The sequence below is a fragment of the Salminus brasiliensis genome, chromosome 1, assembly GCF_030463535.1.
Source record: "Salminus brasiliensis chromosome 1, fSalBra1.hap2, whole genome shotgun sequence".
NCBI lineage: Eukaryota > Metazoa > Chordata > Actinopteri > Characiformes > Bryconidae > Salminus > Salminus brasiliensis.
Genome location: NC_132878.1, coordinates 68,554,523 through 68,571,597, shown reverse-complemented (window position 1 = coordinate 68,571,597; position 17,075 = coordinate 68,554,523). Strand labels below are relative to the sequence as shown.

General features: G+C 44.4%; 1 protein-coding gene across 4 annotated transcripts in view; it reads left to right on the top strand.

The window, feature by feature from the left end:
* The first annotated feature begins 1,681 nt into the window (after nt 1–1,681).
* Nucleotides 1,682–17,075, top strand: part of cep170bb (centrosomal protein 170Bb) — a 28,541-nt gene continuing 13,147 nt past the window's right edge. For 2 of the 4 annotated variants that reach the window (XM_072687999.1, XM_072687972.1), the window contains exons 1-9: nt 1,682–1,820; nt 6,799–6,933; nt 10,522–10,611; nt 11,820–11,900; nt 12,375–12,431; nt 13,331–13,445; nt 14,191–14,304; nt 14,678–15,178; nt 15,327–16,597. In XM_072687999.1, the coding sequence (XP_072544100.1) occupies nt 6,829–6,933; nt 10,522–10,611; nt 11,820–11,900; nt 12,375–12,431; nt 13,331–13,445; nt 14,191–14,304; nt 14,678–15,178; nt 15,327–16,597 (2,334 nt within the window). In that variant the 5' untranslated portion in view covers nt 1,682–1,820; nt 6,799–6,828. Of the gene's footprint in view, nt 1,859–6,798; nt 6,934–10,521; nt 10,612–11,819; nt 11,901–12,374; nt 12,432–13,330; nt 13,446–14,190; nt 14,305–14,677; nt 15,179–15,326; nt 16,598–17,075 lie in introns of all 4 variants that reach the window. The other 2 variants (XM_072687992.1, XM_072687982.1) reach the window with 2 other exon arrangements.

Genomic DNA, 17,075 nt, shown 5'->3' with positions numbered 1-17,075 from the left:
GGCCGGATTCCTGCAGATGTGTGCTTTTCCTGCTCAAGCACAGCGGATTCGCCTCACCTGTTAATTACCAGGTATAGTAGGTCTGTGGAAGCAGGGAAATCAGCAAACTGTGCTGGACTCCGGCCCCTGTTGCCCACCCTTTCTCTAGATATAAGAGTAATAACTAGTAAACATTTAGTTTACAGGCTTTACTTTATGCTGCAACTGCACTAAAAGTGAACTATGCTGTTTGTTTACTAGTTCTATACTGATATTCCACTTTTGAGTTGATGAAAGTACACTTTAAGTATTCTTTAGGTGTAGGAGTAGTAAGCTTTGATTGGGGAAAATTTAGCTGGGGGAACTGAAAATGAGGGAACTGAGGAGATAATGAGATTATCTTAACTCCTGATTTGTGTGGTATTACAGCATTACAGCCACTTACTATCATGTTAACAATTAACCTACCAAAACCTACTTCACCTTTCCCCCCCTGTGGGGAAATGTATGTTTTACAGGCCATTGGGGTAGTTGGCATCTAGAAATCATGAAAAAAAAGGTTTGTAATGTTTGCATGCAGCTCCACCTAGATGTGGTCATTTTGCTTAAGGTTAATCGCATCTATCCTCTGGCTGTGCACTAAAATGATAACGTCACAGGATAACACACCATTTATTCCACTTTCTTTATTCATACCCTGCATTAATACCAGATTAAGAAATGGGTACTAAACGTAGTTGGTTAGCTTCACCTGGAGCCTGGTTTTGTAGAACCTGTCCTGAGAATGGACCTTAGCATCAGATCAGAGAGAGTTTATCTAAACGTTTTCTCCAGTCTGAGCAGATCAGTGAGAGGAACAGCACAGAGTGTTCACACTTTACTCACTCCGAAACACAGTGTAGACGCTTAGCATGTACACACCCCGAACAAATATATATTATATATATATATATATAAGATGGGTCAGGCTGGGTGTAAAGTTGAGAATGGTGATGGAGGGTGCAGACTTGCAACCATCAGACATTCAGACAGTCTCACCCACTAGTCAGCAGCGCTCTACCAACCACTTAACAACCACCTAGCAACATTCTACAAACCTCCTGGGACAACATAGCAACCACGTGGCAAAGCATACCAACCACCTAGCACTGCATAGCAACCACAGCTGCTTAGCAACAGCATAGCAACCACAGCTGCTTAGCAACAGCATAGCAACCACATAAAACAGCATAGCAACAGCACAGCAACCACTTGGATCGCCTGGCAACTGCATAGGAAAGAACAGGAATGTATTATTATTATTATTATTATTATTATTACTGTGTTTTCTGTGTAAGGGACTCTGACCTCAGCTCCTCTTCAGCTGCAGCAGAGTGAGGAGGAGCTACACTGATCAGTCACGTGGTCAGCAGTGTCAGCGTGTCTGACTGGCTGTAGTTGAATCCTGAGGAAAATGGGCGGGGCTTGACGCGTGTCTGATAGCAGAGTCCGGGTGAAAGAGCTCGTTTCTCCTCCAACCAAGACGCGCCAGGTCCTGACGCAGCGGCGACTGACGTCATCGTGTAGCCGCGTGGGCGGGGCTCCCCCCCCCCCTCAGAGCCCTGCTGGTTCTTCATACCTGCTGCCGGTCTGCAGGTGGCGCTGCTGTACGAGCGGTGCGCTGAAAGCAAATGCCACGAGATCGCACACATATACACACACACACACACACACACACACACATAAACACGCACACGCGCGCGCGCAGACCCGCTGTCTGCAGGGTGGAGACAGAAGCTCGTGTCTGATCCGAAGCTGCGGGAGGATGATGGACGGAGGCCGCGCGCACTGACGGTCAGTAGGTAGGTGGTCCGGTCCCCCCTCTGACCTGCTTTTATAGGTACCAAACGATCCGAGTCTTTTTCATTGTCATCATCTTCACCTGACGGCGCAATAGCGCTGGTGGAGGGGACGGCGCGCGCTCAGATGCTGACAGCTCCTTCAGCGCCATTCCGTCACCAGGTGAAGATGAGGATGAGGGTGGTAGTAGTGGTGGTGGTGGTGGTGGTGATGATGATGGTGGTGGAGGTGATGATGATAATCAGCACCACAAACAGCTCTATGGTTTTTAGTCTGAAGCTGCATCAGTAGTCCACACTGGGGGACTGAGAGTCCAGAGGCGCCGTGTTGGGGAGGGAGGGGGAGGGAGGGGGCAGGGCTGGGCTCGCGCTGGGGCTGCGGCGCCGATCTGTCTCCATCCTCCACCTCACGGGTCCAGTGGAACCCAGCAGGATCTCGGAGAACCGAGCCGGACGCTGAGGCTAAGCGGGGTGATGAGGAGGGGAGGTGGGGGAGCGGGGTGGTGCTGAATCACTGTCCGCAGCAGCAGCACCGAGCGGGCCTCGCAGCACCCAGCAGTGTCCATCCGCACGCTAGCTAACACTCTCCAAAAACCCCCAAATTCAGGGCGTGTTGGGCGGATTTATCTCCGCGAGCCCGCACAGCCCCTGAGCGCGAGCTCATTCCCTCACAGCACAGCTTCAGTGGCTCTGCAGAAAGAAGCCGTTTAATATGCAGCAGGCTTCAGGTGGCCTGTAGTTTGTGGGGATGTATAGCTAACGTGTGCTCACGCTGCTACTGTTAGTCCAAAATTATTAATGAGACATTGCCCCCCCCCCCCCCCCCCCCCCCCATCCAGAAACACATTGTCACACCTTAGTGACCTTAACTGTGGTCCTGACAAAGGTAGAAAAACAGACATGCTAATCTTGCCAGGTCAGTGTCAATGATGGAGAATGCAGCAGCAGCAGCTACACCAGATACATACTTTACACAAGAGTTTTATTTACAGTTATTATAAGTGAACCCTGAATTGTGACTTATTATCTGGAACATAACAATGGATTCTTGAATGATCTGGATTTCTACATTGAGGCCAAATAAAATGTGTCATTATCTCAGTCACAATTATCGACAAGCACGATCCAATTACTCTAATCACTAACAAACAGTTGTGCTGTCTTTCAGTGAGCACATTGAGTAAACATCCACAGTGCAGGCTAGAAAAAGTAAGTGAACCTCTATGTTTGGCACAAGGCGTTTCAATTATAGAGATAAGGCTGGACGCGTGGGTCTCATAGGTGCTTGGCTCATGAAATAAAGGCACACAAGGCCTGGTTGGTGACAAATCTGTTTTTCTAATGAAAGATTTGTTAGTGTGAACCATGCCTCGATGCAAACAAGACCCCGGAAAAGGCATCCTTAAAGGCCAGGGTGTACGTCAGTCCACAATAAAACACTGAGCAATATGGTGTGCTTGGAAGGATGCCACAAAGAAAGTTGCTGCTGTCCACAGAAACATTTCAGCTCATCACAGGGTTGCCTGATATCACCTGGATGTTCTGCAGTGGTTCTGGATTCTATGGACAACTGGGGGAAAAGGTGGAACTTTTTTACCACAGATGCACAGCGCTGGATTTGGAGATAAAAGAACATTGCACACCAAAAGCTCACCCCAACTGTAAAGCATGTTGGAGAGGGCGTCATTGTTTTGGGCTGCGTTGTACTGTCTCAGGACTTGAACACCTTGCGACCATTGAGGGGAATAATGAATTTGAACGTGTTTACAGATTTTGCAGGTTATTAACCATTTAATGCAGAAAGACACACTGAGGTGTATTACTCAGTAACTACAGGGACGTCTTCACAAACTGGTGGGGCTATTCTTTGGTAATAGTTTGTAAGTTTGTAATAATAAAAAAAAAAACACTTTCGGCCCACCGGCAGTCCATAGGCAAGTCCATTTTAAGGGGTTCAGTTCAAAGGTGCCTTTATTTTGTCTAGCCTGCATTGGGGAGGTTCAATCAGTGTGCTCAACAGAAGACATGAACAGTAGAACCTTGTGTTTTTTAGTAGCTCAGTTAGATTGTGATTGTATATAATTGTGACTATAATTGTGATTTTATATAGATATTATTGGCAATCAGTGCACAAATCCAGATAATTCCAAAGGGTTCAGTCAGTTTTTCTTGCAGCATCATATTTTTTTTAACTGTAACAATAGTGGAACAAGAGTTCTTTAAAGAATCACATTCTTGTATTTAAAGAACCATTTAAGCACCAAATGGTTCTTTGGGCTGTCATGGATCTATATATAAAAAGCCCAGCCTTTACTAGAAGCCTTTCAGGGTAAACACAGTGTTATTATTAATATTGAACATCATCAGATTTCTTATTCAGCTAACAATGGATATCTGGATCTGCTAGAAAGACGTCCTAGGAGCATCATGAGGGTTCGCTGTATGACGTTTCAGCTCCGAAGCATTCGGAAGCGGAAATATTTGATCAGCCCATTTGATCAGAAATGGCAGAGAGCAGGCTTTAGAGCAAACAGTAGGATTAGAGAGCAGTGACAGAGTGGGCTGGGCTGCTAAAGCCATATTTATCATCCAGACCCCACCAGCTTTCAGCCTGCTCTCAGTGTTCCCATTCTCCTGCGCTCCTAAATATGTGTGTGTGTGGTGCTGTATCAGTGCTGGGCTGCTGTCGGAGGGTGTTAGTGTGCCGGCCGAGGCTGCAGGGCTGCGGATACTCCCTTTATTTCAGATCTGCAGCGCCGATCTTTACATTCCTCCATCGTGTGTCGACTGCAGTCTGAGGTGAAGTCGCTGATGCAGTCAGACAGCTGTCATCTCCGGCAGCAGATTTTAGCCACAATGTCAACACACACACACACACACACACACACCGGATTAACCATGCAATATACAGAGCATGTTCATTCTCGCTGGATCACAGTCTGTTATAGACAGGACGTCAGATAATATTGTTCACTGTCTGATTTGCCCTTTTTCACACACTTCTCTCCAGAAGCCTCAGGCTGCCATTAGTACTGTTTAAGCCATACACTGTAAAAAAAGGAAAAGGTTACTGTGAGGTTCTTAACACTCACCACACATGCTTTTGTCAAATCATGTTGAGGTCTATATCAATCAGGGCTTTAGGGCAGTGGGTCTTGAACCTTTTGCAATCAGGAGCCACCACCTAAATCCACAGACCCTGAGAGATCTATTAGTGAGTGACGGTGCATTGAAAAAACACTAGCAACCATCCGGCATACCACAGCAGCCACAATAGCAACCATCTGGGAGACTATAAGAACTGCATAGGAACAACAGGAGAACCACTTGTTTCTTTTGGCTCAGGTCAAAGTGTATGTTGGCTCAGGAAAAAAAAATACAGACCCCTGGCTATACATCATGGACCACTTGGGAACCATTAAGAAACCTAGAGTGCAGGGACTGGTTTAAACGATCAATTATGTGAAGGCTGGAAAGAAAACCTGCAGACACCGACCCTCTGTGGATAAGACCGGACAGTCTGCTAAAGTGCTGCTTCTCTAGCACCAATCAAAGAACGATTTGATAAAAATGTACTTCCTGCAGAAAAAACTGGCTTGCAGGAAAGTAAGGCAGCCATGAAGGTTTAAGCACCGGACTGAAGAACTGCAGGATAATATCAGGGTTTCAGAGCTGTTAACTGTGGCATTAGACCGCTAATAACTGATACAGCTCAGAATAAGCTGAGACTAAGCTGGACTGAACACTGAAAGCCTTTTCAGCTTCTGACATTAAGCTGCTCTTTAGATTGGGAGAGAGGTTTCTGATTTCACTGTTACTGTAGAAAACTCTCTCATTCCAGTTAATGACATGAATGTTGCATAGAAAATACAGCACTGGGGGCCCCCCGAGAGGTGCAGCCATCAAACCACTGGCTCCAATACCAGTGGGCCGCAGGTTCAATCCCTGGTCATGCCACTGACATTTGTGCCCAGAAGTCGCAGAGAACATAGCTGTAGCTGAGCATTAACCTCACTTTCTTCAGTTGAGTAGCACTCAATGCGGTGCTAGTCAGTGTGGGCATCTGTTAGATGATGTAACAGAGTCAGCAGTTAGAGTCCTCCTTCGAGCACGATGAGCTACAGTGACATTGCATTAGCGGCAGTTTGAGGAGACGAGGCGGTGCTCCAAGTGTTTTTCAGTCCCAATTTGGTCGTGCCAATTAACCCACCCATTCTTGGCTCCCCCTAGAAGCAAAGCTCCTAGCAATGCTCCTAACATTAGGAGGATAAGGACTTAACACATGTCTCCTCCGGTATATGCAGAGTCAACCACCACCTCTTTTCAAGCTGCTGCCTACTCATTACAGAGTCCCCAGCTCTGCCACACCAGCTAACAGATGCCTGTGTCGGCCAACATTACCTTAAGAGCAGGAAGGGGAGAGGGCACCATCTACCCACCTGGAGAGAGCGCAGCCAACTCCGGCTGCCGATGGCCTGGAATTTGAACTTGTGACCCCTGGGCCATAGTCGCGTTAGATCGCTGACTCTGAGCCCTTTGCTTTATGTGTTTTGAATGATTTCTGATCAAATGGACTGACCAAACATGTCCACTTCTAAATGCTGGAACCGAAATGTCATTTTTAATCATATGGTGAACAACCTGAGAACTTTTTTTGGAGGATCTGCGTATTACGCTATGCAAAGAAAACGTCACTTGTTAGCTGATTTTCCGACAGTTAACAGCAGTGAGCTACTAATTATTACATGGAAAAAAGCTATGAATTTATTAAATGTAGATATTGATTCCCACATTCATTAAATATATGAGACCCACACAGTTCTGCTGATCAGTTTAGTCGCTGTTAGCTGTGATTGTCTGGCTGGAATATATTTATTCACAAACAATTAATGAATCAGTTCACTTAGTTGCAGAGCTGTTTTTTCAGTTCAGGAGTTCCTGCACCTTGTATCCTCACATGTATGTCTCCTCTGTTTCTCAGGATGCAAAGGGGTTTCTCAGGAGAGTAAAGATGAGTGTGACGTCATGGTTCCTGGTGAGCAGCTCGGGTACCCGGCACCGGCTGCCACGGGAGATGATTTTTGTGGGCAGAGAAGACTGTGAGCTCATGCTGCAGGTGAGCTGAACGTTACCATGTGTGATGGTCTGAGGTGTTCTGAGGTGGTCTGGGAAGTCTAGGGGGTGTGGACTAAATATTTTCTTGACTGTGTGATACCCTTGCACTCGCCTCAGGGTCGAGTAAGTGGCATAGTGTTTTTTTTTTGTTAACTGTGATAACAAATATAGAAAAGTATTGCACTCAAGTTATTGCACACGTATTAAATTAAATTACAGTACTATTATTATTTCACATATAAACAGTATAATCTGAGTATTACACAGATGAACCATAGCGTCACACGCTGAGGGAGGAGTTATGATGGCCACAGGTAGGAATGACCTCCTGTGGCACTCTGTGGTGCATTTCGGTAGAATAAGTCACCGTGTACTGAATGTGCTCCTGTGTCTCATCACCGTACTGTAGAGTGGGTGGAAGCCATTATCCATAATGAATGAATGTTTACTATAACAGGGCTTCAAGTGGAGGTGGTTCTTTAAACCTCGTACTGTCTCAGCTCCCTTGTTTTTAAGTAGATTTTATATTGGCCCATTTCTTTCCAACTGCTTCAGTGTTTCTTATTGACTGCATGATCGCAATGCCTCATCTTCTGTTCTCCAGCGTTGTCTGTTGTCCTGTTGTCTGTTTACTCCACCATCATCTCTAGCTCTTGTTTACTGAAATGTATTGAATGCTTTTTCATCCTTTATGTGGATTCTATGGAATAATGGAAATGGCGGTTCATTTGAATTATTCTAAATGTATCTTGCATCGTTTGGGTTAAGCTGTGAAATGCAGCAGGAAAGGCATACATGTTGAATAGCTACAGAAGAAAACGTTTATGTCTTAAAATGTTAAGAAAATATTTAAGCCTATCTTAAGAGAACATTTGAGGACGTATTGCATTTATGAGATTCTTAGTGTTTTTTCTTAATATTCTTAGTGCGTTTTTTTTAGTTTTAGCGAACTCGGCCTCACATTTCTATATGTTAAAAATATAAACAGAATTAATTTATCTACTGTCTTTGGAATATACTGTAAATTAATGGCAATGAAGTGATGTGGAGTCCTCAATCCTGGTAGCTGGTATGATTAAAGTGGCAGCATCCCTAATCTAACGTAATCACTCATCTCTGAATATTTTTGATATGAACCACTGCCTAATAGCTTTCAGTTTGGTACTTTTGAGGCTGAAGGAACATGAGGGCATGCTAGGACACAAGCGTGGGTAGTAGACGTCTTCCATTTCTTTTGGAGTTAAAAGCCTCTGAGATAGTAAACCAACTCTTACATTCTGCATCTGCTTGAGGAGAATCATTCACAGTCCCACATCCATGTGCAGCATGAGAGAGTGCTGGATGCCATTGATCGAATAATAGTGTCTGGAACTGCCACTTATGTTGAGGCAAGCCCAAAGAGTTTGGAGTTAAGGACACTTAATTATTGATTATTGATAATCAACTTAATGATTAAGTTGCTGACTTACAGGCATAATTTACAGATCTTTTTTCTCCCTCCTAAGCACCTCCAAAATAAGGAGATGAGACGAGTTAAAACATGAAATTGGGGTTTTGTTTGCTGATGCCCAGGAGAGCTGGCTCAGTGCCTTCAAATGCCTCTCTGAGCTGCTTACTTCTCCCTCTGAAAGTTGTTGAAAGTTGTACAATGGACAGGAATAGGGGTGATGGGAATGACAAAACTAGTTTTAGCACAGAAGTAGTCAGTCTCCTGCACACTTCTTTAACAGGTCACACACATGCACTGGTCAGGATATTAGATCCTGAATCTCAGAGATCTGCATGCCCACAAACATCTTGTTGCAGCAAAAGTGTGACTGTAGCCAATTCAGCACAGTTGCTTAATGAGTTCACAGGAGAGGGAGAGAACAATGCGGTCAGTTCTGTACGCTTTGTCTTAGCCAGCTGGTCAGTGCTGAGCGCTGCACAGAGCTCTAATTGAGGCATTGATAGTTGTTTCTTAGGGACAGCACAAGATCTGTCTGTCACATGAATGAGGTGTGGATGGGTTTCTCTGTTAGACTACTGTGAGGTTGGAATCATGAAAGTATAAATTTGAATTTGAAAGCAAAAAAATCTGAAATTGAATTTTGAACTATAATTAAATTGTAAGAGAAAGCATTGGCATCGGCTCTACTGGGAGATTGCCAATCCCAGAGCAGAATTGGCCTCACTTGCTTTGGGCCCACTACCTTTGGGTAGGATGACCCATCTCTGCCCCATCACTCAGCGTGATGCTAGCCAGCACGGAAAGTCTATTAGCTGATATAACAGAATTAGCAGTTAGTGTTGAGCTCCAGTGACGCTGCATAAGGGCAGTTTGAAAACACACAGTGAAGCTTCAGGTGTGTCAGAGGAAGCACAGAGGAGTCCGACCTACAGATGAGTCCGACCTACTGGGTGCAAATTGGAAATCACAAAGACTTGTGGTTTAGTTTCTCTATTAATTTGCCTTCTAAATAACTTCTAAATAAATAACTGGCAGGCATTTCCCATAATAACGATTTGGATGCAACTTATTTAAAAATATAAATTTATTGAGAAATACAAAACCAATTATACTCATTATATTCCATTATATTCATTATACAAAACCAATTATAGTGAATTTCTTATGGTATAATTTGAACTCCATAGACTACTGAGTAGACACAACAAATACCTCATAGATAGAATCACAGGACGCCGTCTGGAGAGTGTCTATATGAAAGAATGTTTCTGCAGGGTAGAGAGTTCCTTCAAGTGCTTCAGCATTGATGCTTGTATCCCAACATATCTATACGCAATCTTCTATCGGTTCCAGGAGACATAGAAGACAGTATGCTGGGATATTACTGCCTCTCATTTCTAACTTGCTGTTGCACTCTCTGGGTTTTTCAGCAGGGTTTCTGTGTGGTCCCAAATGGACAAATGGCACCATTTGTTCATGTCTTGGGGTTGTCCCAGGTGCCCATACCTCCGTACAAAACAGAACAAGGGTTTGCCATTGGGGAAGAAGCAGAGCAGTATAGAAGGAGCCTTACCCTGCTGTGCTGGCCAGTGCTGGAACAGAATAAACCAGTGGCACCCACGGCTGGAATTGAGGGGGTTCTGTTAATGTTGGACAGAGGTGGCAACATAGGAAGGACCTGGCTGCATAGCTGGCTGAAGCTACATATGCTGCATATTCCCTGCATTTGAGTTGCCTGGTTCCACTGGTCTCAGGAGATGACTAGGATTGTCCTACTTGCATCCTTACTGCAGAGGAGGATGGGTTCTTCTCAGTGGCTATTCCTTACACTCCTAGAGAAGATTCCCATGACTCTTCTGGGGTGCTTATTGGGCTCACATTGTCACCCACCAGTCATTGTGGTAGAATGAGCTATATTTAAAAACTAAACTTGCCCTGAAGATTCTGTGATGAGCTCCGGTATGGCTGGGGTGAGGGTCCATGTGCCACTACAGTTTGCTGATTTCCCTGCTCCACAACACCTACTAAATCTCATAATTAATGAGTGTGTTGAATCTGGCCTTCCATGACCAAGCTTCCACATCCCTGCAATAGGGTGTACTCATGCTCTCTCACACTGTCTCTCCCACTCTCATCCAGTCTCGCAGTGTGGATAAACAGCATGCGGTCATTAACTACAACCCTGCCACAGATGAGCATCTGGTCAAAGATCTGGGCAGTCTGAATGGGGTAAGATCAGAAATTACAATCCCAGTACAAACAGATTTAGGTCTATTACTCAAAGATGACTTGCGAAAAACCACAAACAGGAGCATGCATGCATTTCACAAATTTCCACACTATATAATAAATTGGCTGTAATGCCTCTTCCAGAATGCGGAACAGCTTTACAGGAGCAACTTGTCTTGAAAAATGTCAAACCTGATATGCTGAGGAAAGTCCAATGATAGATTAGTTTTCTAAAATATTTGCAGCGTGTTCAGAGGGGTAGCGATGTGGACGTGCTGAACAACACTGCAGTGGGACTGAAGCTGGTGCTTTATTACTGGATTGCAGAAATAATCTAATACATGCACCAGGGATCTACCGCAGCAGCAGCTGTCCTACCAAACATGGTATACCAATCGCATACCAATGACAGTCTATATACAGACAGGCAAACACAGGCAGAGAGAGAGATCTGACAGATCTGACAGATATACACCTTTGCTCATTGCTGCCAAAACGTTCTATCAGTCCACAGAACTTGTTCTGAAAATGCATAAGGCTTGTTTAGTATGCTGAGTATTTTGATGAGGTCAGAGGAAGGGTTTTCTTCCAATGACTCTTCCATGAAGGTCATGTTTGTGCAGGTGTCGCTGCACAGTAGAATAGTGCACCACCAGTCCAGAGTCTGCTAAATCTTCCTGAAAGTCTTTTGCAGCCAAACAGTGGCAGTCCTTTGAGTAATGTCAGTTATTGGTCTTCCTAACCTCCTCCATTCCTGGTAACTGCCATTTCTTAATTACATTCCAAAACTGAGGACATGGCTACCTGAAAACGCTTTGAGTGCAAAAGCTAATGCAAAAATGCATTAATTATAGCCTTTCACTCCAGTATTTGAAATAAATATAAATAATAAGTAAAATCATAATGTATTTTTAAATTATTGTCTTATAGAAATATTAACCCAAGTACCTGCAGGGCATTATTGATAAGCCTAAATCGATCAGCACATGTATGTTTCAAAATGAACACTAACTCTTCACTCAGGAACATCAGCAGCTTCATCAAGGATAATTTTTTTAAATGATCATAAGTATAATCATATTCATATTCATATAATCATATTAGTCATATTAGGATTTTTATTTAAAAAAATATGTATGGATGCTGACTAATACTTCGTTTTTAATCTAGATTAATCTAGATTTAATGTGTGTCTTTTTTCCACTCAGACATTTGTCAATGACCTGAGAATTCCTGACCAGACCTACATCACCCTAAAGCTGTCTGACATCGTTCGCTTTGGCTATGATATCCTTCTGCTGCCAGACATACTGGTTTTTGAGTCACTTTCAGTGCACGTGTACATTATGTTCGAGAGCATTAGGCTTGAAGCTGTTTGAGCTAATATGACCTTAAGTAGTCACAGCTTATCTGTAACATACACAGAACTGTCCTTAATAGAATGGACTATACATTAGCCATTATACATTGTAGTGTCTACTGTATATTTAAAAATGTCATTTCAGTTCTGACATTCAGAAATATAAATATTTAATCGTTCATTTTTTCAGAAATATTTTAAGCATCATAACTGATCCAAAACTGACATGTATAGTTTGTTCGGTTTGGAGGTTCTAGATGTTCTACAGTAGGATTTGAGGAACTGACAGTGTTAGCTGGGTAGTAATTCTATTTTTATTGTAATTAATGTAATTAATGTGCTGTCACACATTCTGTTCATTGTAAATGGGAATGGAGGTATTGGATTAACTCAGAAAGCACATTCTCATGTGTACGTCCTCGAGAGGAGTGAACACAAAGTTCCAGAAGAAGCGCTGAAGGTAGGTTATAATGTGTTCACTGTATTCTGAAAAAATGGTGTATGGAGTATGGATTTTTACCTGCTTGTAGCCTCTGTTACACCCCCCCCCCCCCCTTGTATCCAGTCCCCCCTCCTCCCCATTAGCTATGAATACGTCCTTTAAGATGCTTGCGAGCAACACTGGTTTGGTGAAGCTGTTTTCAGACTGCTGCTAATGTAGCACCATTAGAGCCCAACACGCTTGGAGGTGAACACTACCTGCTTATTCTGTTACATCAGTTAGCAGATGCCCCATTTGGCTAGTATCACACTGAGGGAAGTGTGAGAGAGCAAGGCCAGTTATGTGCTCTGGATTTCCTGACCTCAGACAGCTATTTTTTCAGTATCAGTGATTCTCTCTTTTCTTTTCTATTCCGCATTTATTAAAACTTACTGCTCATTACTTTAAATGCCATCAGCGGACATAAGTTCTCACTACACCTCAGCCCATACCCTTAGGTCATGTGGACCCAGTTTGCTCAGGGTGCTCCCTTAAATGTTTCTCCCTTCACCTGAACCCAGGTGTCAGTGCTTTTCCTATCTATGAATTTTCCTCCTGCTGCTTCTGGTGCAGTCTCTATCTATAGTTCTCACTATCACAGCCTTCTTACTTCGATTTTCACTCTTTCACTGAGTTTTGTACTTTTTATCCCTAATATTATTTGTTCATGTATTTTCTAAACCCGACCTTGAATTTAAATGTTATATAAATAGCACATAATAATAATAATAATAATAATAATAATAATACTTTAAGGCTCCAGATAGCTTTTATTAAATACACCTGTGGAAATTCTGTGGTTTTGTTTGTAAATGTATTACATTCTCCAGTCTCTAATAATGCTAACATTGTTGTTTGACTGCCCCCTGCTGTGGCAGCATGAGAAGTACACCAGTCAGCTGCAGATGGGTTTAAAGTCCTCTGAGGGGAAGAGGCCAGAGCTGCAGGATGAGAGATCTAAACTCGACAAATCTGAACGCAAAAGCCTCACAGGTAAGAGAATCTAAATCAAAGAGTGAGAAAGAAAGAAAGAGCAGGGGGTTTCATAAAATCTATTCTACAATATCTGCAGGATATAACGATCCTTCTCTTTCTCATGGTTTAAATTTGTCCATTGTTGTCATGGTTAATCACTTAGGACTGTGCTACCCGGTCTCTCTCAGCAGTCTGCTGCTCCGGCTCTCAGATAATCCTGCAGATGCAGCTTTGTCTCAGAAACAGGCCATCGTGGGGAGTTGCATCAGTGTGACGTGACCTTCAGTCTGTCTGTTTAAATCTCTTCTTCCACATATGCTCCAGAGATTTATTAAAGAGAGATTTATATTCACAGTGATCTGCTGCATCTATGATTTAGTTACACTGCCCATCAAAATCCTGAACTCAGCTTTTAAAAAAAAATCATACCACTGGTCATGTTCTCTTTGGCTTTGCTCTCAGTTTTCAATAACAGACCACAACAAAGCCTAATCAGGGTCATTTAGAGAAGGACTGAATATTAGGAACAGTGCAAGCTTGGGAATAAAGCCAAATGTCACACTCCTTGTTGTAATGTCAGCTAAGATCAGCACTCAAACCCTTCATTTGTTTAAACCAACTTTGGACCAAAATAGCTTCAATATCTGCCAGCAGTTAAAGTGGCTGCTGAGTGGCTGCTGGCAAAGTGGCTGCTGGCCACTTTACCGGGGTTTCCACTCCGGCTCATGTTCACGCTGAAGCCGCCCCTGTTATATCTCTGCAGATGCCCCAGTGCCTCGTCCCACACCTCTCTACGGCCAGCCATCATGGTGGGGAGAGGAGGACTCGGGAAAGGAACCGCAGATTGATGGGCGCAAGACAGATGACAGCCGCTCAGGTAAGTACTCCTCATCACCACAGACCACGCTGCTTACACCTTGACATCCCAGAGGAGACCTTCAGACCTGCAGCATGAGAGGATGATTGAATGACTATTTTATTTGACTAAAAAACATGTTCTCACTGTGCTAGTTGTAGTCCTCTGATGATTTGATTGATTCCAGCTTGTTTACAAATGTCACAAAGACGTAATATTTATACTTAGCATGTGTAAAAATGTCTTTGTGAAGTATCGTGATGTAACTTCTATAGTAGACAGTACTAATATAGTATAGTAGTACAATACAGTAGTATATTGCCCACTAGCACCCACTAGCAGACTACTTTGGCTATTTCTAAACCCAGAGTTCTACACTGTTGTCTGTCCACAGAGGTCCAAAAAGAGGGGCCTGTTGCTGAAACGGAGGTGAACGGCTCTCTTCAGGACTTTCGCGATAGCCAGGGCAAGTCAGTGTTTCTGTACCACCGAGAGCCCAGCTATTTCGAGATTCCCACCAAGGAGTTCCAGGCGCAGCCCAAGTCCCTGACGGTGGAGCTGAATGACATACCAACCAAAGACACTGACAGCCCCCCTACTTCCACGCCACCGGTGGTCCAGAGCCACGCCTCGTTCACCATTGAGTTTGATGACTGCACACCGGGAAAGATCACAATCAAGGATCATGTGACCAAGTTCTCGTCTCGCCAGCGCAGTAAACAGCAGCAGAGCGGTAAGCCGCTAACTGTGGCGCCTACGGAGGTCCTGTCGGCTGAGAGCAAAGTGGCTGACTGGCTGGTGCAGAGTGATGTCAGCATGATGCGCAGGCGGCCACCATGTGACGACGTCTACAGCACCAAGAGTGACCTCGCTATGCATATTAGGACACTCAAAGGTCTTGATTTGGAAATTACACTTTGATTATTTGATTATTATGATGAGTATTCTAAACATATGGTAATATTATGTATTTGCCTTTTACCCCATGCATTTTGTTACATGCGAAATATGTGACCTCTTTACATTTGCTTAATTCTTTGTAGGTCACCATCATGAAGATGGTACTCAGAGTGATTCGGAAGATCCTGTAATGAAAGGAAAGCGGAGCAAGTCGCATCACTCAGTCCAGTCACAGCAATCAGTCCAGTCCCAGCAGTCAGTCCAGTCACAACTGTCGGTCCAGTCACAGCAGTCGGTCCAGTCACAGCAGTCAGTCCAGTCCCACCAGTCTGTCCAGTCCGTCCAGTCCCACCAGTCCGTCCAGTCCCACCAGTCAGTTGTGAGCAAAATATCTGGACCATCCAGTTCAATGCCGCCCCAGCAGTCTGTCTACTCCCAGGAGCCCTACCAGCCTCAGTCCCTCTCACCACCTAAAAAACCCCAGGACTTTCCCGTTCGTCCTGAGGGAACTGATGATAGGCCTGTACAGGAAATGCCCCCTCCTACTCAAAGCCAGGAAAGGTCTGGACCCCAGGAGACTCTTATCCAGCAGGCCTTTATCATTGAGTTCTTCGACGACAATCCCAGAAAGAAGCGTTCGCAGTCTTTCACCCACAATCCAGCACATGCTGATACTTATTCCGCCCTTAAGGCTAAGCTGGAGCGCCGTAAGGGTGGAGCTCATGGTGAAAGGCCCGCCTCTATTCACGGGCACATTCCTCCTACTCAGCAAATTACAGTTCCTCTAAAAGGCTCCAGTCACGGTGGTCCCCAAAGGTCCAGCTCTCTGAAAAGGGAGAAAACGGAGGAGGCAATGAGCAAGAGCAGCTCTTCCCCTTCCTCTTCTGGCCCTTCCTCTCGCTCTTCTCCAGCTATCACCATTAAGCCTTTTGGCAGCATTGGCAAGAAGTCCAAACTGGCTCAAGATTTTGCTGCTGAGTTTCTTATGGACTCAGAACGGACATCCCCACCACCCATGTCTGCACCACCCGTGATGATGTCCCCATCTCACACTCATCTGCCATCTCCAGCAGAACCTCACGGGCCCTCCTCTGTGTCCTACCCATCCTCTCCGTCTCAACTACCTGCACTGTCCCAGCCACTTCTCCCGGCCAGCGCCCCTGTCCCTGTCCCTGTCCCTGTCCCTGTCCCTGTCCCTTCTCACCCACCAGCACTGGGTCCAGTCTCCAGTGCTTCTCCTGTGCGCTCAGCAGTACCTCAGTTTTCTCCACTGGGAGTCACAGGGGTAGATCCCAAGGCCTCCAGGGTGGTACGCACAGAGGAGGAGGATAGTTTGAGTGATGCTGGTACCTACACTATTGAGACTGAGTCTCAAGATAAAGAAGTGGAGGAGGCTCGGAGTATGATTGATCAGGTGAAACATGTGTTGGTGTTTTTAGTGCATACTAAAGATATATATGTATATACACTACTGGTCAAAAGTTTTAGACCCTAAGTGAGTGTTTTTGGTCTGCCAGCCTTTTCCTGTCAGAGCTTCCTGTAGATTTAAAATATGCTTTAGACGATTTATGAAAACTGTCCTCGCAAACACTTCTCTAAAGGGAAAACCTGCACTTTTAACGGTTTGATTGATTGTCCATCTTACTTGCTTTGACCTACCCTTTGTAGGTGATTTACTAGTAAAAGTTCAATAAATGGGGGTGTTCCTACACACTGGTAATGTATTCATGTGCTGCATTAAATGTTCGATCTGAAAACCAAATATTTTTCATTGGAACTATCCAGTACAGCTGTAAGATAATGTTTATTGAACTTATCCCCACCAGACATGGGTACTGCTTTGATCACTGAGCACAGGGTCATTTCTCATATTTCTTATATATATATATATA